General features: G+C 40.8%; 1 protein-coding gene across 6 annotated transcripts in view; it reads right to left on the bottom strand.

Annotated features, from left to right (window-relative positions):
* Positions 1-694: 694 nt before the first annotated feature.
* The window catches only part of dop1a (DOP1 leucine zipper like protein A), a 37,811-nt gene continuing 13,874 nt past the window's right edge, over positions 695-24,631 (bottom strand). Inside the window, exons 5-39 of one of the 6 annotated variants that reach the window (XM_015017388.1) lie at positions 24,361-24,550; positions 24,152-24,250; positions 22,607-22,706; positions 21,356-21,465; positions 19,824-19,938; positions 19,582-19,702; positions 19,383-19,502; positions 19,055-19,172; positions 17,299-17,328; positions 15,822-16,061; positions 14,238-14,763; positions 13,859-14,142; positions 13,619-13,771; positions 13,412-13,512; positions 13,049-13,314; positions 12,859-12,944; positions 10,814-12,783; positions 10,531-10,642; positions 9,886-10,068; positions 9,507-9,632; positions 9,201-9,335; positions 8,728-8,783; positions 8,542-8,646; positions 8,329-8,395; positions 7,242-7,386; positions 6,946-7,025; positions 6,383-6,492; positions 5,280-5,429; positions 4,484-4,545; positions 4,122-4,274; positions 3,329-3,465; positions 3,199-3,254; positions 2,934-3,098; positions 1,416-1,545; positions 695-1,305 (exon numbers count right to left, since the gene is read on the bottom strand). In XM_015017388.1, the coding sequence (XP_014872874.1) occupies positions 997-1,305; positions 1,416-1,545; positions 2,934-3,098; positions 3,199-3,254; positions 3,329-3,465; positions 4,122-4,274; positions 4,484-4,545; positions 5,280-5,429; positions 6,383-6,492; positions 6,946-7,025; positions 7,242-7,386; positions 8,329-8,395; positions 8,542-8,646; positions 8,728-8,783; positions 9,201-9,335; positions 9,507-9,632; positions 9,886-10,068; positions 10,531-10,642; positions 10,814-12,783; positions 12,859-12,944; positions 13,049-13,314; positions 13,412-13,512; positions 13,619-13,771; positions 13,859-14,142; positions 14,238-14,763; positions 15,822-16,061; positions 17,299-17,328; positions 19,055-19,172; positions 19,383-19,502; positions 19,582-19,702; positions 19,824-19,938; positions 21,356-21,465; positions 22,607-22,706; positions 24,152-24,250; positions 24,361-24,550 (6,910 nt within the window). In that variant the 3' untranslated portion in view covers positions 695-996. Of the gene's footprint in view, positions 1,306-1,415; positions 1,546-2,933; positions 3,099-3,198; positions 3,255-3,328; positions 3,466-4,121; positions 4,275-4,483; positions 4,546-5,279; positions 5,430-6,382; positions 6,493-6,945; positions 7,026-7,241; positions 7,387-8,328; positions 8,396-8,541; positions 8,647-8,727; positions 8,784-9,200; positions 9,336-9,506; positions 9,633-9,885; positions 10,069-10,530; positions 10,643-10,813; positions 12,945-13,048; positions 13,315-13,411; positions 13,513-13,618; positions 13,772-13,858; positions 14,143-14,237; positions 14,764-15,821; positions 16,062-17,298; positions 17,329-19,054; positions 19,173-19,382; positions 19,503-19,581; positions 19,703-19,823; positions 19,939-21,355; positions 21,466-22,606; positions 22,707-24,151; positions 24,251-24,360; positions 24,551-24,631 lie in introns of all 6 variants that reach the window. The other 5 variants (XM_015017380.1, XM_015017349.1, XM_015017357.1 and 2 more) reach the window with 5 other exon arrangements.

The following is a 24,631-nucleotide window of genomic DNA, read 5'->3' as shown; positions in this document are numbered from 1 at the left end:
GAATGTTGATAAAATGACTGAAATGACTGGGAAGAAATTTTGCACTTTCACAAAATATATCGAATTTTTTTAGACACATTACTATGTTGGGCCTGTCATATGGAAGTTTGTAAACTGTTATGTGGTTGTAATTTGAAAAAATGTGGAAAAGTTTAAGGGGAAAGAGTAACACACCCCTAATGACCAACACACTCATTAAGGGTAAACTAGACAGCAGCTGCAGAATAAACATCGAATGAAAAAACAAGTAATGAATCCACTTTTCTAATGTCAAAGCACCATCTCTCAGACTCGCAAAATATGAGCACGATTGTCTCTCAGAACAAGAAAACTCCTTTTTCATTTTGAATTCAAGTTTGACGTTTTAAAGTGTGTAATGGCGACACTTGACAAAATGTAATGTTTCGATTGTTGACTGTGTTTTGACTTTGTATTTTTGTGATGTAAAGCACTTTGTACTGCCTTGTTCTATACAAATAAACTTGATTGAGAAAATATTAAATGTAGATGGTTCAGATATTGAGTTTAAATTCACATACTAAAAGATCAGCTGTACCCCAAACATCACACTTCTATCGTTTCTTAAAATCCTACATTAGAAAATCAATGTAGATTCATTATTGTCATATGAATTTCTTCAAAACTTTTTTCTAGACGAGCTTTAAAAAGGTTTTGAAGAGAGCGAGTCGTTTATCTGGCCGTCATTAGAAACCTTTTTTTATTAAGTCACCTTAGATGGAATGACAGAGCATTTTGAGTGTCTTCTAAACGACTCATGAAATGTTAAAACTCGTCAAAAGCTGCTCCGTATATACACAATTAAAATTAAATACAGTAGCTCAAGAATCATAAATAGAAAAACTGTACAGTCTTCCCCCCGCCCTCCCCAGCTCATATCCCCATATTGTTATCATTCATGAATGTACAAGTTAAAGTTTGTTCACTAGTGTTCAGTAATATGTTAATGCCCAGTTCCTCCCTCGCTGGGAGGGTCTCTCATGTCTTGATAAGACCCTCTAGAAAGTCCTTCTCCACCATCTCCTCGATGTTCTGTCGGGCTCGGCTCCAGAACACCTTCTGGCTCTCCAGCTTGTGGCCCTCCTTGCTGCCGGGGAAGGAGGAATCCGCGGTATTGTGGGTGTAGACGGGCCCCGATCGGCAGCTCGCCTTGCTGTTGAAGACCTGGCTGAGCAGGTTGAAGAAGGGCAGCAGCTGCTCCATGCTGCGGATGACGTAGAGGGTCAGCATCAGGTGGCCCGGCTCCCACGGCAGGGTTTTAGTGGAACAGTCCTCCTCTGGGTTTTTCTATGGTACGCAGAAAAACAATTTACATTTATAACTGCATTCCTCCCCGCCACACAACCCTCGGTTTTTTTTTAAGGTTTTGTTTTTTAAAATCAAGGAGGAGGAGACACCTTGGCTCGTTTTCTCAGCAGCTTCACCAGACGGACCACGTAGGGCTTGAACTCCCTCTGATGGGTCCCCTGGCGTCTCACCTCCAACCCTGAATCATCTGAAGCCTCTGGGATGAAGGCCCAGCGGTACCTGCAATGAAGTGGTGCACAGCTTCAGAGGAGGTTTCAACAGGACCACAGTTCTAACTTTAACCACAGTTTCTGCAGGTTTTACAGACTTAAAGACCATTTAAATGAAATTTCAGACCCATAACAACACAAAAATATATAAACTTTGTCCATCCAACTTGTATTTCTCCCTCATAGACACAAAAAAAGCTATCTAGCTAGTTAGCAAGGGTAAGGCGAACGTGGCTCTGTGGGAAGAGTAGTTGTCTTGTTATAGGAAGGTTGTAGGTTAAATTCCAACTTCCTCATGTCGATGTGTCCTTGGGCAAGGCACTTAACCCTAACTGTGTATCAGTTTGAGTGTGAATGGGTGAATGTGACTATATTCACCCAAGCGCTTTGAGTGGTCGAAATGATTGGAAAAGCGCTATATAAGTTCAGTCCATTTACCATTTAAGCTGTGAGAAAATACATATAGAATGTATATAGTCTTGCCAAGACTTGTGACTAAGGTATTTAAAGGCCAACCTCCTTGTTTTAAATGAATTTAAGGTCTTCAATTTAGATGCATGAATTCAATGATGCATGGACACACTGTTTAACATATACAGGTGCAACTCAATAGATACAAATATCATCAAAATCTTAATTTATTTCAGTAATTTTAATTAAAATATATTTAGATGAAAATCTACTTCAAATGTTTCTTTTTTTGGTAACATTTGATGACCAAACCTCAGGGTGTTTTCACCTTTATAGTCCAGTAGACCAAAAATGCAACAATTCTTGCATTTTTAGCCGGTGCGGTTCACTTTCGCACCGCAGTGTGTCAAACCAACCTAACCCTTTGAGAAACCTGTTCACCCCCTCGCCTGTGGTGGCGCTGTACCATGACAACAATACGAAAACATCTGAAGAAGACACTGAGCGCAACTTGCTTTTTTAAGAAATGTAAACAAAAATGCAGTGGCGTCACATTTAATCACTAAAATCCAACAACACTACATTTTTGGTAACAGTTTGTAAACAAAACCTTTCTTCAGAGGTCGTTTCCTTCAGTGGTTCTTGATGCAGCACCACCACAGGCGATACAGAGAACAGGTTGTTCAAAGGGTTTGGTTCCTTTGACACAGAGCAGTGTGAAGGCGAACCGCAGCAGCTGAAAATTTAAAAAATGTTGCAACTTTGGTCCCCAGTCCAACCGAATCTACCAGACTGCCAGGCGTGAAAACACCCTGAAAATTCACAATCATTAAAACTATAAAACAAATACTTGAATTTCATCTCATTTTTGAATTGATCATAACATTTAATTGATACTCTAATTGATTAAGGTGTATTATCTCAATTCCTTGGCCCATTCTTATCACATGTGAAGTCTACAGCACAACGGGTTTTATCTGCACTGACATCTGGAACTGAGGGAGACTCTCCGGAGGCAACGCCAAGGCAAGATCCAGGAACTTGCAAGCAGAGAGGTAGAGGTTGAGCCAGCGCTGGCTGTTGTAGGACGTGGAGAAGCCGTTCCCTCCAGAATAAGTGGTCTCCAACCCGGCAACCGACGGTCCTGACGTCCTAGGAACAAAGCAAGTTGGTTTGTAGCTACTAAACCACTGCTAAGCGCTAATTTTTTACATTTGTTTAAAAAGTTCTGCTCGCCACTGAGCAAGTATACCTTGATATGTCCTCATCTGCGGTTAGCTCCTGCTCCATCAGCAGAAACACCTGGACCTGTAGAGACACACACATGCCAAAGTTTGATTTGTGTAACAGAAGCAAAGGGAGAGAACGGTTTGTGAGCTCACCAGCTCAGTGATCATGGTGGGCCAGAGTGACGTGAGGTGTTGAGGTGACATGCGCAGCAGCAGCACTCTGAAGAACAGGAACACCTGAGCGTGGAGGATGGGTACCTGAGGCAGACGCAGGCTCTCCACCAGACGCTCTGAAACACACACAGACAACATGTGTCTGCTTGATCAGCTTGGTATGAGACAGAATCTAATCCCAGAGGAGAATTTGACTCATCAGTAGTGCTGTACAATAATGTGAATGTCAAAAAGACAATTTCTGGGTTTCCGTTAAATAAGAAATGCAATTAAAATCACACATGAATAAGCTTGTTCATGTGATAAGTCAATAAAAATCACCACATTTGACAAATTTAAACTCTTCCAAGCCCCTTATACTAGGGATCAGCTACATATATAAGCAGCATTTTTTGGGAAATTGTAGTCATCGATTTTACTAAATCAAAACTTTTGCTGAACTTTGTGATGCTGTGAGAGCCACACTGTCTGAAAAACACCCCAAAAACAAACCCTGTTCCTCCTACTACTTCCTGTTGTTGTCACCAGTAGTAACATCTGACTGTTGATCATGTGGCTGATATGAAAGTAGTATTTTCATTGCAGTTTTACGAAACAAACCAATTTGGCTGAAACCTCATCTTAGTTTAATATCCTTTCATCAAAAGAACATGAGCTTTTTCAAAATTGCATTTAAGCAAATTTATTTCCGTAATTCCATTTTGCACAATAATATGGTCAATAGAAACACAGCCTTACACTCTGTTCTAGTAAGAGGTTTGCTTGTGTTCACCTTGGATGTCCGGCAGGTACTTCTGGTACTGGTCCACCTCGCTGCTGTAGATGGTGAAGGCCAGGCGTTTGAGCAGCATGGCCCTCTGCTCCAGCTCAGCATCTCTGTTGGTGAACAAACTCAGGGAGCTGCTCTGAGCCACCGCCACCCGGGCTGAAAGCACAGGCAAACAGTTTTACTACAATTACCAACTTCAAGATCAACAGTATTTCAGAGGATCTCGGACTTAATGTGAATAAAACTGAAAAATCTAAAAAGGGTTTTCTTTCTTGCATGTTCAATTATTCGACTTGATTCACAGCCAACTCTCTGTGACCAGATATGGCAGAAACAGATTTATAAATAGTAAATGTAACACTTACTCATCAGGTCTCTAAATGTGGTCTTGTCATGAGTCATCAGGTGGTCAATGATGGCTCTCCAGCTAGAAAATCAGGGAAATTATGTTAAAGTGAACAACATTCAGATGCATTCACAAACAGAGGTTATTGAATAACATTCACTGAAATTAGGAATGAAACAATAAGTGATTACTGAAATAAAGGTCAACTAATTCAGCTGAAAAAAAAACAACATTCAGATAAAACTGTGCAAAAGAACAGCAATGCAATGACTTAACATCAAGTGTTAAGTTTGATGGTGGGGGTGTAACATGGTAGAGTTGTTCAGTGGTTCTGTGTAACGTTTGGAGACCTAAAGGACAATTCATGCACACAATGAAGATGTCTGCGCACCAGTCAGACTTCTTCTGCCTGAGAGGAAAGTCTAACAAAGAAAAGAAAAATAAACTACATCTACATAAATATACAACATGAAGTATTCCTACCACCACAAAATTTCATGTATTTAAGGCCAGCTTGCATTTTTATATGAATTTAAGTAAGTAAGTAAACTTTATTTATATAGCACCTTTCACAGACATGAAAAGTCACAAAGTGCTTTACAAAAATGAAAACACCCTAAAAGTTACACTAAAATTTAAGACAATTTAAGGCTGTAATTTTAGAAAAAGTATTAAACTTATAGCAAGGTGTGCTGTGAATATATGCAAAGCTTTTACTCTACGCTAACATCTTCTTTCTCCTAATTAAATTTGCGTTTTAGGAATGTCTTTTCATTGTGAGTGTTAGTTCATATATAAATGGGTTCTGTGCTCACTGGCTGACACACGAAGCATCCATCTGGAAGAAGGTGTGGTCCATGAAGAGGTCAAAGGCCTCTTTTTTCCAGGCACGGCGGGTGTACTGGTAGCCGCTCAGGCTGCTCAGCAGCTGGATGCAGGCTCGGTAGCTGGGGGCGTTGTGAGCACTAAACATAAAAAAAAAACACAGCTTTTCAGGTAGGTTGACACAGGCATTTCCTCTCAAGACAGAGAAGTGCTAACAGGTTGCATGTACAAAAAAAATCTTCAGTGTGGAAGTTATTACAGAAGGAACAAGAGTTAAAAGGGAGATGTTAACAAAAAAAGTGATATTTTTTCCAATCAGTTCAGTTTAAAATGATGTCGGAGACAGAACAGAATCTGTAAGAAGCTTTACATAAAAAGGAAAATTATTTTCTGCAGAGGGTGAAATGACACTAAGGTACATTTTTACAGTTGCAGGTCATTTTGCTCTCTCTATTTTGAAAGTTTCCAATTTTGGTTACTTTATCTGTCTGCCACAGGATACAATTTTCATATCATCTTAACTTCATTTAACTGGGGAACAAACTGACTTGGAGTAACTTCAGCCTGTCTGCTACGGACAGACATTAAGGTCATTAAGGGAAATCTAAGGCCAGGTAAAGGAGCTACATTGTGGAGGAAAACCAGCTGTAAACGGTCACCAATGCAAACTGAACTAATCATGCTAAACTGTAATATAACGCTATATATTACAGTTATATAATACGAATGTCAACTCTATACTCCTTTTATCTGCTTTAAATGAGTAAAATCTTTCTCAGTTACGTTCACGTTGCAGCAGCGCTACAAGCATTGAAAACACTGCAGATATTAAAGTCAACTAATAACTGATATTAGGAGTTTAAGTTTTACAAAAACAGAAATTAACCACTTTCTTTTTATATTGATCCATTAGAATTTTCCCATTTGGCACTTTCTTGCAATATATTATCTTTAAATTAACGCCCTTACTAATCTTGTATTGTGACATAATTTATGTCCAGTTTGTAGTTTTATGTATAGCTTTAATTCAAGGGGAAAACCACTTTATAGGTGTAAAACTGAAAGAAATAAAGCCAGGAAACCTGATCCACACCTGTGGTTGCGGAGGTAGGGAACTACGTAGTGCATGATGTTAACCAGCAGCGGGATGACTTTCTCCTTCTCGTCACTGTAGAACACCATGTCCAACAGATGAGCCAGCACCTAACGGAGAGGTCAATACATCAAACCAGAAGTGAATGATGTTACAGAGCCGAAGCGGCTGAGAAGTGATGTATAAGGCACAGAGCAAGAATCTCATCTGGTAGAGCAGCGTGTTTTTGATGTAGAGCCTTGCTTAAACTCATAAATGTACAGCTTTTATATCAGTGAAGCACAGGCAACATGTTCATAATTAAACCCACACTGAGCTAAAAACAGCCAGGATGCAAAAGAAAGGTTGTGAATGAATCAAACTGTCCACATCCTCCAGAGCCAGAACCGACCCGAAGCATCGATTTATTGGTTCACTGCTGACGTCTGGAGGAGCGGAGTGAAAATCTAATTCAAGGCCCTCATATGTTGTTTGTCAGCGTACTGCTAGTGTGGATAATAACAGGGTCCGAAAACCACCGACTTGCCGGGGGGAGCAGTCGGGTCACGGACGCTCGTGTTTACCTCGGCCAGCAGCGTGAGGGCGTGAACACTGTACACAGATGGAGTGAAGCTGGAGGCCTCCATCACTGTGAGCATTAAGTCTACAAAACACATACGGCAAATGTTAGCAGCGGCTAACAAAGCTGATGACACAAACAGCCGTGCTAAAGCAATCCAAAGCACTCTGAAAGTTTAGCTGCGGCTACATTCGTCGTCCAGTTTTCAGATTCAATTGAATTACGTGTCATAGCAAATACTAAAAAGTAATGCAGCGACGGTTTAGTTCAATGGAGATACGAGACTTGGTAACGGAGCACCTTCTACGTCTGCCTCCAGGTTGGTTCCGTCCACAACGATCTGAGGAGAGGCCTTCACCTCCAGGTTCCTCCTGAGCCACGTGGTTTGTTCCAAAGAGGAGCCGGCGATGGTGCCGATGGCCTCCACCACCTTGTGAGTCACGTCCTGAACACACAACAGATGTTTTTAAGAAAACATTCTCACCACCATCCTGGTCTGATCATCACAACGACTTGTTCATTGCTGTACTTTGCGTTAGAACTTGGAGTGGGCGATATGGGATTAAAGTGTTTTCCATATTTTCTGGTACTGTAGCAGATGAATCTGTTCAGTAGTTCATAAGACTGCAATGTGATGTTTCTTTACTTTTTATGATCAATGTTCTAAAAGTGAATATTTCAACAAGAAAAAATCTCCAAACTAGGATAAACACAGAGAACCAGAACTCCTCCTGCACCATTTGTCTTAGAGAGCATTGTGAAATTATTAACTGGTCAACTTTTTCCACACCATGAAAACATAGACTTCAATATATTAAACTGGGATTTTATCAAAGTCCAGAAGTCCAAACTATCAGATAGTCTGTGGCAAGATTTGAAAAATTATATTCATAGTTGCTCTGTACCTGTTAGTTATTATGGTATTCGTTTGTATTTGTAATGAAAGGTGGTTCGACAAAATACTTACAGCCAGATTCAATAAATTAGAATAAATGTCCAGATGAGTGTCTGTTTTCTTATTGGTTTCCAATTTCAAATATGATTTAATTAGCTACAAGTGGAAAATAATCATAATTAACAGAAATAAAGGCTTTTAAACATCCTTCTGTGTATAATTAAAGTACATAATGTGTTTCACTTTGTGAAAAAGTTCCTGAAATAAATGAGCTTTTCAATAATATTCTAGTTCATAGATTGGGTCGTATAGCGGTGAATGCTTGCCACACTTTTCAGATGTTTATTAGTAAAAATAACCTCTCTTCTTTAGGACAGTTAAAGTAAATTTGTAGCAACCCAACGTTTAAAGCCCCTAGTTTACAACAATTTACCACAACTTCTGCTTCTACTTTCACTCATAGTAGTGAAAGTAGAAGAAAACTACAATTACCTGCAGCTCTCGCTGGTCTTTCTTACTCTCCAGGTTGGGATTCTTCAAGATAAACTCATTCAGAACTCTGGTGAAAAGAAAAACAAATAAAAAAAACAGATGGCTGAACAATCTCTGGATTCCTGCAGTCAAATTATTATTTTTTTCTTAAAATCGTAGACCTGACAGGATATTCTAACAGCATAAAGAAAGAGATCAGGTAGAGAAACCAACCCCAGTATGAGAAACTGCCCAGGAGCAGGCAGACCCAACTGGACCGAGTCCTTCAGCAGCGCCAGCAGAGATGGCCAGCTATCAACCAAACTGGAAACAGGAATCCTGGAACACAAGGAGGACAACAAATAGAAATCATTAACCAGATATCGTTCAATACCAACAGCTCTGAAGTGATGTACTGACCTCTGTACATATGAATAGAAGAACTGCAGCATGCAGACTTCCAAAGAGATGTGCTTCTAAAGATGAGTGAAAAATTACATGAGATCAGTAAAAAACAGACAAGTTATTAGTACATTTAAACAGAAAATGAACAACAGTTAGCTGTTCATCTTCTAAATTGTTTTTTATTATTTATAAGCCTCCCAATTATCATTAAGTACTATGGGCCTTAACTTAACTGGTTAAAAAGACTTTTCTTGTAAATTTTTTGAAATCTAAGGCGTTCATTAGTGTAATCCATACACTGTAATCCTCAAAATTAACAGCAACAAAAACAACAAAAAGAAAGAATGAGTCAGAGTTTCACATTTTCATACATCATACATCAACTTTTCAATGACAATTAATTTGATCATCATTTAAATTTGTGAGATTTTTATATAAAAGCAGATAAAATTATTAGTCGGCTTCAACATCAAGTGTTATAAACCAACCTTGTCTTTTGCGATGGCAGGTGGCTGCTTCAGGACCTCCTTCACTGTCTGCATAACGGTCTCAGTGCGCATGGCGCTGACCGATCGAACGAGCTCAACCAGCAGCAGCTGCTCCTCACTCGCTACGGGGATCACCTGAAAGATAAACATCATGAATACGCGATAACACCTTAAAACGATTTAAAGAGCTCCCTCAAAATAAAACCTACTGGAGAACTTGGCTTTCTAGAGTGTTTTATATGTTACTTCATATAAATGTTTCCTCAATCTGCTCTACGTTGTTCGACCGCCTTTCTCCCCGTTTACCTTATTTCTGATTGGCGTCTTAACTTGTTTTCTCTCGTTCCAAACATAAGCAATTGCAGCCATGAAATGAGCACCGTGGTTCATGGAGATCGGACCCAGCAGCTCCAAGATCTGCTGACGGAGGTTCTGTGAATGAGATGCAAGGAATCTACATGAGATCCATGATTAAATATGCCACAGATAGAATTATTTCAGTTTATTTTTTCAAAATGTGTTTCTTTAGAAAAAGCAAAAACAGCAATTAAAGAAATAAACTTGGAAAAGTTTAATTTTCCAAAATCTCATTGGAAACAATGCAATGTTAATGTTTTTCTTATTCAGCTGCAAAATTGTTTATTTAATCAGGCAGAAATTCATGGATCTACATTTGCTGACAGACCTTGGTGGAACCCAGGTTGATGTTTGAGGTGGCGGCGGCTGAAGCAGCAGCTGGCTTGTCGGAGCTGTCGGCTTGGTGGAGCACGCTCCACAGCAACGTGACGGAAGACATGATGGTGTGAAGGATGGACAGGATGCCTGAACGCGCCTCGGCCAGGTGCTTCTGGTCAACACTCACTTGTAACTGGAGATCACAACCAGGTCTTTGTTATGGGGTCGGTAGCAAATTTTGTAAAAGAAAACTAAAAATATTACCTGTAAAAGTTTTTATACTCTTAACTTTGCCACATTTTTCAGGTTAGAACCTCAAATTGCAATATCCCTTATTGAGACTTGATGTGATCTACCAACACAAATGAATGCCACACTTAAAACTGAATATAAAAAACATTTTGAAAACCAAGCGTTTTTTGCCGTTCCACTTCAAAATTGTCGACTATTTCGGCTTCGTCTTAATTAATCCCGCAAAATAAACAAATATTTTTTTATATAGCTACAATGTGGAAAAGTTGAAAGGGTGTAAATACATTTTCAAGGCCTTGTAATATGTCCTGACAAATCTTAGTGCCAGCAAAATCATAAAAAACAAGAACGTCATTAATTTTCTGCAGCAGAATCCTCAGGGCTTGATGTGCAGCGCCCTCACCTGGTGGTACTGTGAAGTAGGGTCCAGCAGACAGTAATGGATAATGGAAGTGACTCCCTCCAGCACAGTCAGAATCAGGTCAGGAGGGATGCAGAGAGCCATCCACTGGGGTCTACAGGATAGTCAGATAATACACAGTTTGAATTGAACCCAATCTGACCTGCAGGTGTAATGTGGGTGAAACATAAGGCAGAATGATGTTCATTCTGTAGTAAAGACTGCCATCTGCTGGCCAAGTCATGCTATGTCATTTTATTTCAATATGTTTCCTACATGTTCTTACCTGGTGTCAGTAATGCTGGTTTCATAGCGGTACTGCTGGAGGAGGTTATCCAGGTTTCTGCATAGCTGCAGAGTCACTGAGGCCACCACCCTCCTCAGGACCCTCCCCATGTAAGGCAGGGTGGCTGTGATCAGCCCTATCCACTGGGGGTGCATCTTACAGGCATGGTGCTGGTGCAGGGCCCTGATGATTGCACACAGGAACATGCCCTGTGCTGTAATAGGCTGACCATGGAGGTACTGCAGTGACGTCATAGGCTGCTGAGGGTTTACATGCTCCACTTCCCCGCCTAAGATCTCAAATCCTGCCACTCCACCACTTCCTGGCCCTCCACCTACTCCTCCTGCAGCAGGTCCTCCTTCTCCACCTTCGTCTGCTGGCATTAAGACCCTGTGCTCAAGTACAACTAGACTCTGCAGCAGCCGGAGCAGCTGGGACTGAACGGCGCTGCAGCTGTCTATCTGGTCCTCCGACATGTTGATGACGCTGTCCTCCGAGAGACCTTCCTCCACCGTGGCCACGTTGACCCCTGCCGTCCGTTGGTCGTGCCATTTCTGGGCGCTGAATATGGAGGAAAGCAGGCAATGGAGGATGACTTTCTGAACTTTGCACTTGGAGAGGACGTCACTGATGAAGCTAGCAAAGCCCTTTGCAGAGCCAGCTGTGACTTTGGCTAGCTCGCTGAATAGCAGCGTCAAGACCTCCACGCTGGTCAGCTGCATGGCCCGGTTTCCTGCCAAGTCCTGAGGACCCAATGTCACGTGGGCAGAGTAATAGCTTCTCAGGAAGTAGAGACAGAGGGAGATGATGATCTCCAGGTACATGGCGCTGCGGAAAGAATGGGAGTGAGAGTCCTGGGGGATGGGGCAATAGAAATCTTTGCCCATAACAGAGACTCTGTGGCGAGCAAGTAGGTTTTGCAGCAAGGAGAGCTGTGGAGTGTAGGTGTTGTTGATGCTGGTGGTGGAGATGGCGCTTACAAAGCCTGAGGGAGCAGCTCTCACCATGGCTGCGATCGCCGACAGGGCGTGCAGGGTCCTGGAGGAGTCATAGAGCTGTAGGTAGAGCAGGACGTGCTGGTAGAGGGGATGGATGTTAAATCGAGGCAGAGCAGAGGACGATCTGCGCCCTGTGACGTTCGCCCCAGCGCCAGTACCGCAAGAGCCCCCGCTCGGTGAGCCCATGTCACTCTCGATCTCCGACACCTCCCCTTCACCACAGCTGTACCAGTTCTCGAGGTCTAGACTGTCTCCAAAGAAAATACTGGGTGGATGCAGTTTCTCAGCTTGGTTAGTTTTTTTCTGCTTCTCTTCCTCTTTCCTCTTAGTCTTCTTGATCTTGGGCTTTGCCCCTGGAGACTTGTCTACCAGCTTCTCCATGATCTTCCCTTTAAGGCTAAGCTGAGTGCTGCTGTGGCTACGTTTGCGGGCCTGAGGGTCATCCACCTGCAGGCTGCGGTCTGGAGTGGCTGCATCAGTGCTGTCTGGCAACGTGACGATGGAGGGTGATGAACTGTGGCGGGCAATGCCCTCTTTATGTAGCCCCTCCGCTGGAGTAACAGAGAGGAACTCTAGTGTGCCTTCAGCCAACAACTCTGGCAGATTCTGGTGGTTGGAGCAATGAGGAGGACAGGAGCAATGAGGAGGACAGGAGTCCAGGCGGATCCCGGTGGAGGTATCTGAAGAAGTGCTTTCGGTATCAGTTTGAGGCCAATTTTCAGGCGGAGATGAGGTTTCATTCGATTCCTCGTCGACTAAATTCAGAACCCTATCAATCAAGTCCTTCACGACACAAGACACGGCTTCCTCTATGGAGTCGTCAGACATTTCATCCGATGAACCAAGCGGTCGATCTGAGCCATTTCCGATGCACCTGACCCCCTCTTGGTCTTCAAAGCTACCATTTTCCAGAGCAGATGAACGAGAACCACTTGATTCTGAACTCTGTTGCTCCTCCTGCTGGTCCCTGGTCTGATATTCACCAGCTAAATGCAAATTTTCACTGCTCAGGCTAAGAATGGACAAGCTGTCGCTTAGGGGGTTTACCGTCAGGCAAAAGGGCTCCATGTCACCTATTGTCAGACCTCTGAAGTCCTCATGCCCAACCCCTTCACTTCGAATCTGAAGAAAGTCTAAAGACAGGAAAGGAAAACAGATGTTTCAGAAAAGGCTTGAAACCAACCAGAGAGGTTAGAGTCATCAATATAGCTGACAAAGGTTAACATCCACAGCTCACTGTCTGAGAAGCCGGAGTCTCTAGTGTAGATTGGTTCTGTTGGTTCCTGCTCAGGTGGTTCAGGAAACATCTGGGCCCAGTGACGCTGGGCTTGCACCTTCTGAATAGAAACCCTGTGAGTTTTAGGATGGAGCAGAAGAAGTAGGAGTGGCTCAAGAACCCGTGCAATGTCATGTCTCTGAAGGACTTGATTTAACCAAGCTCGACCGACCGCACTGGTACACGGATCCCAATAACTTAAGCTGTCGAGCATTATGAAGAGAGACCTGAGGGTGGAAAGAAGTCAGAATCAGAGGGATAATTTGGAGAAAGTTTAATCAAAGAACGATTGGTAACTCTTAATAAATAACTGATTGAACTAACCTGTCAAATGTGCGACTGAACGGAGAAGACTTGGTGATGTTCAAGTCTCGCGTTAAATGCCACAGAACGGAGAACTTCACATGGGCCGCCAAACGAATTCTCTGAAAAACAAAACGGGGATAATGAAATTATTTCCACTAATTTAATAAAATATAAAGCTACATACATTTGCCCCTTTTTGACGTCAGACATGTTCATTTTGCTGACCTTGTCTCTGTGCATGAGTTGCTGACTTATGACGTCCTCACAGGTGCTGGATGAAGGAACCAGGTTGTGTAGCTGATAGAAGAGCTCAACGCTGCGCTGGTGATGCTGAGGAGTTCCTTCACCCAGCTGATCCCACAATATCACTGCAACGCTCTGAGCCAAAGACAAGACACAGACATCAGAACCCTGAAGGATTGATAAGAATCCCACCAACTGCAAAGCAACTTCTTCACTTTCTACCTTGAAGAAGTTTGTTTTATCTGCAATATGCTTCAGGATTCCCTGAGTGAGTGGAGGCCTAATGACCACAGCCACTCGACCCTGGCTGGGGCTCATTGGCTGAGCGGGCTCCATACTGCTACTGGAAGCCAGACTCTCTGCCGTCACCATAGCAACTGACTGAGTCAGGCCTATTAGGTCCATAAGCAGGGAGATGGCAACACCCTGTAGGCTGAAGTCACCAGCCAGGCAGCAGGCATCCATCAGGGTCTGCAGCCACACTGGCAGTCGAACCTGCTCGCTGTCTGTACAGATAAATGAAGCAAGGCATTTATTTATCTCGGATAGTTTAGTAGAGAAGATAAAAACAGTTTCATCTTTTTTTGGAAAAAAGACGTACCACATTGCTCTTCCTGTGCAGGCGAGGACTTGAGGTTGCCCTCTGCAATGTAGACTGGGAAACTGGAGCATTCTAAGAAGAGCTGACAGGCAGCAGTGAATGCAGCCACACCATCTTTCTGGCCCACTCCAGCTCCTGAGCACAGCTCCGTATAATTACTGGACTGGGAATTTGCGGAAACCAATGGCCCCGAATGCAAGAGCTCACCTCTCTGACCCTCAGCTTTATCCAGGTGCTCAGGAATAATATAAAAAGTGATCAGACAGGAGATAAACTGCTGGAAGTGCTCCAGGCAACACTGCATGACTGGTTTGTCCAAAGGCTTGGACTGGCACGAGCCTGAGGGACGGCTGCCTGCTCTAATAGGCGGGTGGGGATGAGAAGCTCGCTCTGGGTCCTCGGAACCATCTTCTCGGTATTGGATGAAGTCTGTGAAGCCACTTTCTGCAGAGCGACAGCCAGTAGGGATTTCCCCATCGTCGAACACGTCCCCACTGTCGGTCATCTCTGGGACAGAGGGAGGAGTCTATCGACAAAAAAGAAGGAAGAGTGATCTCAGGAGTAGAGTCAAAACGTTTGAACTAATAATCAAAATTAGAATTATAAGACAAGAAAATGACCATGCTTTCTTTTTTAAAAGCATGTTTCAATTTGAATGCAATTTGAATACATTTTTTGACAAATATAGGCTTTTGCTGACATTATATTGAGATACAGCAGTTTTGCCTTGTAAAGTTTGCATTGTTACCTTACTAATAAATGCTTTTCTAAAGCTTCACATTCTTGAATTAATGATGTAAAAGGCTTGCTTCTGTTCATATCACAGAACAAAGTCAGTTTAATTAGTTCTCATCACTTTTATCATTGTTACAATAGTATCACAATATATAATGATAAGATTTACTACTTTGAACAATAACTTCCACTTTTTTGGCCACTGCTATCTTGGGGCTCCATAACAAAAATGGGCAGCGCATACAGCTTGGACTCAGATGAACCAAACTATCTCCACAGTCTGTTATGGGTGAGATCAGTTCGTCATAGTTTTGACTGAATGTTTCCACTCTAAAGAACACAGAACAAGGTAAAGGTGTCTAAAGCTAGTTTAGCCGTCCAACTCCTCTGGGAGGAAATGAAAGGGCTCAGCTGCTGGGTATACCTCTTCCATCTTTCTGCTCCAAGTCCTTAGGGACGTACCTCAACTCATCCATGTTTCTCTGGGAAGGGAACTTTGAACCGTCAGCCACGGCTCAGTGAATCGCAAAACACTTACAGCAACCAAGGAACCAGAAGGTCAATGATTAACCTAAGCAGAGTTTCTTTTTTGAGCTTCAAATGCTTTGCGTCAAGGGAGAGTTTAATGGCCACCCAACCAAGTGTGCAACATGCAGCGAGAGACCCTGATCAGGGACCAGGACACACCATCAGAGACTAAACTAATGGGGCTTTGGACTATAACTTGTATCACAACTAGGCCAAGGGAGACCGAATGCAATGCCAACGGCAAGACCTAGATTCTTCTTCCCTTTTTTAAAAGACTATCAGAAAGAGAGAACTGATTGGATTTTAATTTAAAAAGTCTACCTGTTTGACATCCACGTCTCTGCTTTTGTTCTGCGCTGCCAGGCCCGGCGGCTGCGGACTCGCGGGCAGGGCGAGCGGGGACACCAACGGAGGCTGCACCTTGCTCAGGATCTTGGAGCAGAGGCGAAGGCAGTGGGTGAGCTCCCCGAGGTCCAACGCCTGGAGGTGACAGGTCAGAGCTGCCACCATCCGCAACAGTAGCTGAGGGAGATGCTCCGTCTGGATTTCTATGTACGTCTCCTGGAAATATGGACAAATAATTAGACCAAGTCGTTTGTTCGACTAGGTGGGGTGCATCGGTTACCAACCGTTTCTACAAAGATAAAAAATATATTCAAACGTATATAAATAATTTGAATTCAAGAATAAGTTTAAAGTATCATTTTTTTTCTTTTTTGCTCGTTTATGTTTTAACTAACACTGCCTTGCAAAAGTATTCAAGCCAGTTGTACCTTTTCACATTTTCCAATGTTACTGTCACAAACATCAATGTATCATTGGAACTTTGTGTGAGCAGCACTAAGTAAAACACAATTGTAAAGTATGTGGAAAAGAGCAAAGAAGAGCAAAATTACAAAAAAACTAGTCATATTCATGCATTACAATGGCCTTGCCAACATTCAGACCTAAATCCATTTAAGAATCTGTAGCAAGACTTGAAAATGTATGTTTCCCAGTTTCCTCCATTCATCTGACTATGTAACAAAGAAATAGTCAAGCCACTTTGTAAAGCTTGGATAGAAACGTGATTGTATAAAGGAGTCACTCATAAGAATCAATAGGAAAAAAAAGTACATTATAACATAATCAAACCTTGTATTCATTTCCTTTCACCTTACAATTATGGGTTATTTTGTGTTGGTCTAACAGTTAAGAATCGCAATAAAATACAATAAAGTCGGTTATAATGTGGAAAATGTGAAACTATTCAACACCTTTGCAAGGCAAAATAGGTAAAAATATAATTTTAATAAAAACCATGAATAAAAATGAATGGACACCTACCTATTTCATATGAATCAATTCAAGTTATTTTTATTAAACAAGCAAAACATAACCCCCCCCCAAAAAAAAAAAAAAATTGAATAAACTCCAAATTAGAAAATAAGCATGGATTCATGTTATGAAATAAATTAAAATATCACAATTCTTAAAACATGTGGATTTAAAAAAAAAACAACAACATGATATGTGCAGTAGCGTAAACTTAATGCATGCTTAATACGAAGCACAGAGAGAGAGAGAGAGAGAGAGAGAGAGAGAGAGAGAAAAAGCCAAGGGAAGTTTTTGTCTCATGTGATGATCATAGTCCCTAAAGATCATGATCTCCTTTTGGCATTACAAAGATGAAAGCAAAGTCAGTCACGAACACTTAAAGCAGGTAGTTTGAGGGATGTTGGCAGGACATTGCTGAAATGTTACTGTAGCCTCAGTGAAGCAAGGTGAGGTGAAAAAGCAGGAAAGAGCTGTACTTTACCTGGCAGATTACCCTCATGCTTCTAGTAGGCTTCAAGGAGAAAGAGCAGAGAGTTTGAACAGACAGGAGCAAGCAGAGCATCGGCCACACGTCATTTTTGCAGAGACGCACACACTCATCCTTTCATACCGATTACCACACAGCCTTACAATTCATGCACACACACACACACACACACACACACAGAGCATTTCAACAGGGTAACACTAGTGTAGGATTTCCAAACTATTCAATTTGGAAACAGCAGAATAAAAGTGAAAAGTCTTACTAATAAGATGCAAACAATAATCCAATAAGGAGACTTTAACCCCCCCCCACACACACACACACACACACACAGGCTTTTTCAGACTGTGTGGAGGTTGCATACATAAAGCACATACAGCTATGGTCATAAGTTTACTTTCACTCGTTGTCAATAACATCATCATTTTGGGCCTTTAATCATTTATTTGAACTAGACTTTTTAATTTTCCTGCAATGGAATATTGACTCAAATTCAATAATAATTACTGGGACAAATTATCGTAAAGAAGAATTTGTTATGGTGAAAGGCCTTATGGCAGCATCATGCTGATGCACTGCACGAGTTAAACAGAAGAAGAGAGTTTGAATGCACAGCCAAAGTGAGTGGCTTCTCTGAAACTGGCTATGACTTCTTTAAGCTTGTTCAAATAAACTATTAAAAGCCCAAAAGAAAATTTTAATATGACATTCAAGCCCATGTTGAGTGCATTGAAAACTTCTGGCCAGACCTGTAAGCAGAACACACAAACTCTGATATGTGTTGCATCCAAAAACTTGGGCAGGAAACTGAATCCCAAATTCTGACAACATGGATGCCACACTGTAAATGTTTGTGGAACATACTAAAACAGCAAACATACTGGATATATAGAGGAGGTGTGTACCAAGCATGCGTGAGACTGGCAGCTCAAGCAGGAGTCTATAATTACAAAGATTATAGAATAGAAAAGAGGGGGGAAAATGTAAAGGAGATAAAATAAAACATGAAGGAACAAAGAGAAAGGAAGAATAGCACATAGTATGTCACAGAAAGAAAGAAAAAAAAAAAAAAAAAACACTTTTATACCACGTTGATGCCAATATTCTAAAAACAGAATAAATTGTGCTGAAAAACCTGCAGAATGGCAGATAAGTTTTTAAAATGCAGGATCTACTTTCTGGTCATGTGTTTGCAAAATTGTATTATAAAACCTGGGCACTTTGGCGATCAACCATATCTTAGTTTTTGACTCTACTGGCTGCTGCTGCTCTGTGCTCAGATTTCTTCCAGTACACTAGAAAAAAAAAACAGCTGAAATACAAGTAGGAAAATTAAAACTTTAACAAAAAACAAACAAACAAAAAAAAGAATCAGCAGCTAAGGTTGTTTTAGGTGCATTAAACGTAGTTATCCCCATACAAGAGGCAAACCCTAAAGACTACTTTTTAAAAAAAACATTTTCCTATTTACTTACGTCTCTTAAAATTAAAATTGCGATGGTTTTGCTGCATATTAGTTAAATCTTAAAATTTGGCAAATCTCCAGAACTCACATATTCAAAAAAATCCTAACAAAATAAAATAATAAAGTAGCAGGAGAATAACAGTAAAAACCATCTGAAACAGATAAATCTTCAAAAGAGAAAAAATAAAAAATACAAGATCAAAAGTGAGATGGAAAGACAGAATGAAAGAAAGGAATATGGCAGAACAGAGAAAGAGAGAGAGAAAAAAAAGAGAGAAATCTCACCAATGAAACAATGTCTAGTAGAAAATCTACCAGCTGACAGAACTCCACCAGAGAGAGATCAGGAGACTCCAGACTCCAACCGTATCGGGCAACACGTGTGCTGCGGTTCAATGTTCTCCTGAAACACAAATATATACAGTTCAATGCTAACAGATCAGAGGTGATTTTAACATAAAATAATGTGAAAAATGAGGACAGAATCCATTCTGTCATTAGGCCTCTAATGAAACAGGATTACAAACAATGACAGGAAGTTAAATTTTGCTAATCTGCTGTAAAAGGCTTTATCATTTAAGTATTTTAGTCTACAAAGCATGTCGACGCCAACCTGCAGCACTCCTCAAACCAGCGAGCGATGTAGTCCCACATGTAGTACGGCTCAAATGAGTTGAACAGGAGATTGGCTGTTTTGATGAGCTCTGCCGTTTTCTTGTTTTCTCGCAGTTTACTAGAAGAGAGAAAAGAATAAATTCTCTTATTTACACTTTTGAGTCAAAATAAAATACCAAAGCCTGGTTTAAACTCACCTGCTGAGGTGTGTGTGATCTTTGCTGAATGGACTCTGGTTTTGAAGGTCCAACTCTGTCCGGCACTGCGTGTATAGAGTCCGAAACACTTCAATCAGGACGTCCTCTAGAATGGCCGGCCCTGGAGCGACAGATCAAAAATAAGCAGCCGATAAAAGTAAAACCTTTAATATACGATAAAAGTAATTTTTAACCACACAAATAAAAGCCTGATGCGATCGAGATGTTGACCGATGGGTTACCTAGTTCTGGTTTGTCCAGCAGACTGATCAGGATGCGAAACGGCTTGAGGTCGTGCATCAGGATGCTTTCCTCCTCCCCACCTCGAGCCTTGCCCTGCAGAATCCCAACCATTGCCTAAGAGAGAGAAAAGAAAAAAAAAAAAAACACATATTGAAACAAAATTTGTTCAAATTAGGGAATTTTACATTTTTGAAGATTTAATTTTTGGAAAACCTGGAGTTTTTTCCCCCACCAATGGTTCAGAGTGACATGAGCACACCCATGGCAGCCATCTTGTTTACAGCTTCTATGTATTTGAACTTTGAATTCAGATCAACTCCATGACTGGACATAAAGGCCAAGCTAAGATTTATTTATTTTTATTATGAGAATACAATCAGAATATTACAACGATACGGTCGTATGACAAGAGAGTCAAAACATTACCACAATGAGAACTCAAACCAAATAAAGTAAAAAATTTAAATGAGAAATGTTGAGCACATGGTGAAGATAAAATTTTTATCTTTCAACACATCAGCATCAAATTATTAACAGCAGCAAGAAGAACTACACAAATTGAGCTGGTCACATCAGATCCTGATAAACCTTTTTTTCTCAGAATTTTTCTGGTAAAACTGTGTCTTTTTTCTACCGATACAATGACTACATCCTTGTAATTAAACAAACATTCTCATAGCCTGGCCCTAATTTTTCATCGTACAACTCAGAGAAGAGATGACTGAAATGAAGGCCACTTTTTGAAAATATTCTCTGTAATTTCTTTTTTTTTGAGAAAAGAAAGACAGGGAAAAAAACAGAGCTCAAACCTCTTATTATGCAGCGTATGTAAACATTTGATTTCAACTGTATATTGACACAAACCATATCTGAGGCACTGAGGAGCTGTTTGTTTGACCTTTTTTTATTTTGAAAACACTTAGCAGAACCAACTTCATGATTTCTCCCTTATGCGTTTTGATTTATTTTTTTCCCCCTGCATGTTTTACGCTTCATCTGTCTTCCGAGTCCCTGAGCTGCCATCACTCTCCCTGTTAAGAGAGCTTCAATGACCACCTCTGAGCAGATGGCAGAGGTGGGAGGGGAAAAAAATACAAGCGCACATTAAATTAAAAAACCCCTACATAACACTTAAAAAAAAAGAAAGAAAAAAAGCTCCTGTTTAGTTTTTGCGCACCCTGTTCCAGTCCCTTGAGAACTTAAGCGTATCAAACAGCAGGAAAGATGGCGTGATTTGAAGCGCAGCGTGATATCTTACACTAGAACAGAGATGCGCTTAAAGCTCAGGCTGCTGGGAATACAAGCAGCAAACCCATCCGCATCTAAGAGCGGACGTCTGACTGGAAGAGAAGTAAAAAAGATAAACTACAAAACGTCTGGCGTCCAAAAGCAGCGAAAGGTTTGGAACATTCCGGACAGGCAGGCACTTGGCCACCCTTAATAGACGTGTGTACTCTTTTAAGCGGCGTCCTTTGGGGGTTACGCGGGACACCTTGGTTGACCTGATTGTGCGTTCAGCTTTAAACCTCACCTGGACGAGCATGTCCTTGGAGAAGCTGTTGAAGTAGTGGGAAGCGTGTTCCTCCGGGTTGCTCTGACGAGTGCTGCGGGGGCCTGACATCCCGCCATTGTTGTCAAAGCCTTTAAAAGTGACAAAGACAAACATACAGAACTGAAAGGAATATCACAATTGTACAAATTCAAGATTTTTGTGATGTAAAATTATGGGAATTTGACAAATAACTTTTTTTATTTTTTCAGATATACTGTGACATTTCCTGTGGTGTTTTTACCACAGGAAAAATAAAATGAAAAAACTACAATAACATGGATGGTCCTTTATACCAATATATTGTGAAAATGTTACTTGATTCACTTTCAGTATTCTGTCTTCTTGACTTTACACCTGCAATCAATAGAACTGAAAATAACATAAATATTAGAATATAAACTGAAACACTGGAATAAATTGCAAAGTCAAGATGCTTCATCAACCTCTTTTTTTTTTAAGGGTGCATATATTTTTGCAACAAAGTTATTGCATCTTCTATATTTTTGTCCCCAAAAATAAATGTATTTAAATCTTCTATTTAATGTGAAATATGTATCACATTTTGGAACATTTGTCTCATTATTCAACTACGTTATAGAGCCACTGTTTGTCAAGTAGTTTAAACTTTAAAGCTAATTGTGAGACTGGGCATTGTTGTTTGATAGTCAATAATCATTCTAAAAATGATGACATTTTTAATCATCAGTACCAACAACTTTGAACAGATTTGTTTTAAACGATGGTATGATGATACATTCCCTAAAGATTGGGATTAACCTTTATTCATACTCACCATTGCGTTGCCCACAGGGAGCAAAAAATGAGAGAAAGTGAATTAAAACAGTGAACAGACCAGTTATGCATTATACTCCTTGTTGTTCAGAAGTAGGGCTGCACAAACTGTTGCAAATATTGTCATCTAAATATCACTTTGCATAATATTTTACCAATTAAAACTGATAACAGTCATTGCCATTTTTACCGTGACTTTCTAATATTGTGCACTCCTTAGAAAGAAAGGATGAAAGTCTTAGAATAAATATAGAAAAGGTTTCTTGGCACAAAAATGCTTAGAAAGCATTTCTATAAAAATTGTATAGGAAAACAGTATGAATGCTACAGTAATGACTGGCAACATGCAAAAGAGTATTATACTGTTTTTTTAACCAATTTGTCACACAGAAAGGCATGGATAAGAGTGTGTATCTTATGTCTTTCTGTGTTTCTCACCCAGCAGCCAGGCGTAGAGTCTGCGGTTCAGAGACATGTCTCTTCTCAGAACCACATGCAAAGCTGCTGAAAGGATCCGGATCATGTCAGGGCGGGTAGCCTGAAAAAACAAACAAACAAACATGTGGGACAATGTCTCTGAGTTCATGTACATCTGTTCAGATGGAAGAAATAAGTGTTTTATTCTCTGTGGTTGATTTTATAAGTTCGCTCCGTCCTCCATTTTTATGGTGGTTTAATTTCAACTTTTTGATTTTTACAGTACATGGAGTTACTGTTAAAATCTGAGCGTCATTGTGGTAAAACATTAAACAATATTTAATTAAAATTTTAAAAGAGGACACATTTTTCGTCTTATTTAACCACACGACGTCTCTGACTGATGCAGCGTCCTGAACATTAGTAATGAACAAGTCAAGTAGAAAACAAAAACACTGGTGTAAACTGTGCGATGATAAAATACAATGTAAATATCTTTACTCTTATGAACAGAATGTAGTATCACACCATCTTCTCCAAAACATTTAGAAAAAACAATGAGGATAATGTGCTTTTGGAAACATCGATTACAATTCCTTAAATTTTAAAACTGTAATTTTTGCTAAGAAGTTGTAATGTTAAATGTTAAAAAGCAGAAAAAATAAAATAAGAAAGCACGCAAAAAACAAATCACAGCAACACACTTCACAAGGATTGACTGATTCAGACAGGAGGTTTTTCTGTCCAGTTCCCTGCAGTTTTCAAAGAGACATTCTTTGTTTGTTAAGCAGGTCAACTCATTTAGGTATAAAAAGGATATTAAACTAAAATGGGAAGCTACTGTTGAATAGACAACTTAGTAAACTGCCCAGTAAACTTGGTTCTTCAAACATTTTGATAACGGCAGCCTTTCACAGAGAAGTTGTTCAGATTTATTTTATTGAATCTGTGGAACAACAAAACCCCTGCATTTTAACCCCAACAAGGCAAGTCCCAAAGCACTGTTAGCTGACAACTTGGCATAGAGACGGTACATAACCAAAAGGATACACAGGTGTTATCACTGTGTGGTGGATCTTAGACAGATTTTCATTTTCAAAGATGGTTTCTGGGCATAATTTGCCAACTTGTCCATTTTTCCTTTTAGCCCCACACTGAACAACATGTTTTCATGCTCAGGTCTGGACAGAAAATGAGTGAAAAGCAGCTAAAGTCCTAAAATAAAAACCTCTTCAAACGAAGTTCAGAATATCAGAAAAACAATAGGTCAACATCAACATCAAAGTTTACAGTAAAGCCAGAGAAATTTGGGTGGATAGAGGATTTAACTGGAAGTGGGCATAGATGGGTTTGATTATCTGCTGACCTGCATGATGCTCTCCTCTCGTTCGTCCGTCTTGTGCAACGTTTCAAATACAAACATTGTTGGTGTTGTCACAGGAATACCAAAAACTCTTTTCTCATTTGACAGTTTCTCCGGCAGAAAATCTGAGATCGTTCAAACTTCAGCAACTCCTGAATCGTCCTGAACTAGACTAAAAAATGTTTCGCAGACTTTACATTTACCTGGCTCATATGGAAGGGGAAGCAGAAGAGGATGAGGTCCAGAGTGCTTCTCTGGACCAAAACGCTTGAGTCCTGCACCGAGGTACTAACAGCCTCCACCTTGTGAGAGCAAGAACTCACTTTTACTTCGTATGTAGAAAGTATGACTTATCTGTTGTTAGCTGAAGATCATGAAATGATTTCATCGAGCTGGATCATTTAGGACGTACCATAAGCTCAATGTCGTTGCCCATGACATAGAGCTGGTCCTCCATGGAAAGCTTCCGGTTGAGGTGCAGCAGAACGAAAGAGACCCCAGGGAGACGTACAGAGGGGCTTGTCAGGATGCTGCCCCACAAGGCACTGTAGAAGGCCGACTGCTCCACAGCTGCAGCCACTTTCTCCAACAGTGTGTTGGTCCTGTCAAAAACACACACAGACATGTTTGCCTGGCTATCTTTGTGGGGACTTTCCACCGACTTCCATTCATTTCTACAGCCT

This window comes from Poecilia latipinna, unplaced genomic scaffold (assembly GCF_001443285.1).
Source record: "Poecilia latipinna isolate Pla-1442-1.1 unplaced genomic scaffold, P_latipinna-1.0 Scaffold76, whole genome shotgun sequence".
Lineage (NCBI taxonomy): Eukaryota > Metazoa > Chordata > Actinopteri > Cyprinodontiformes > Poeciliidae > Poecilia > Poecilia latipinna.
Note: the sequence above shows the minus strand (reverse complement) of the source record. Positions and strands in the feature narration are given on the sequence as shown.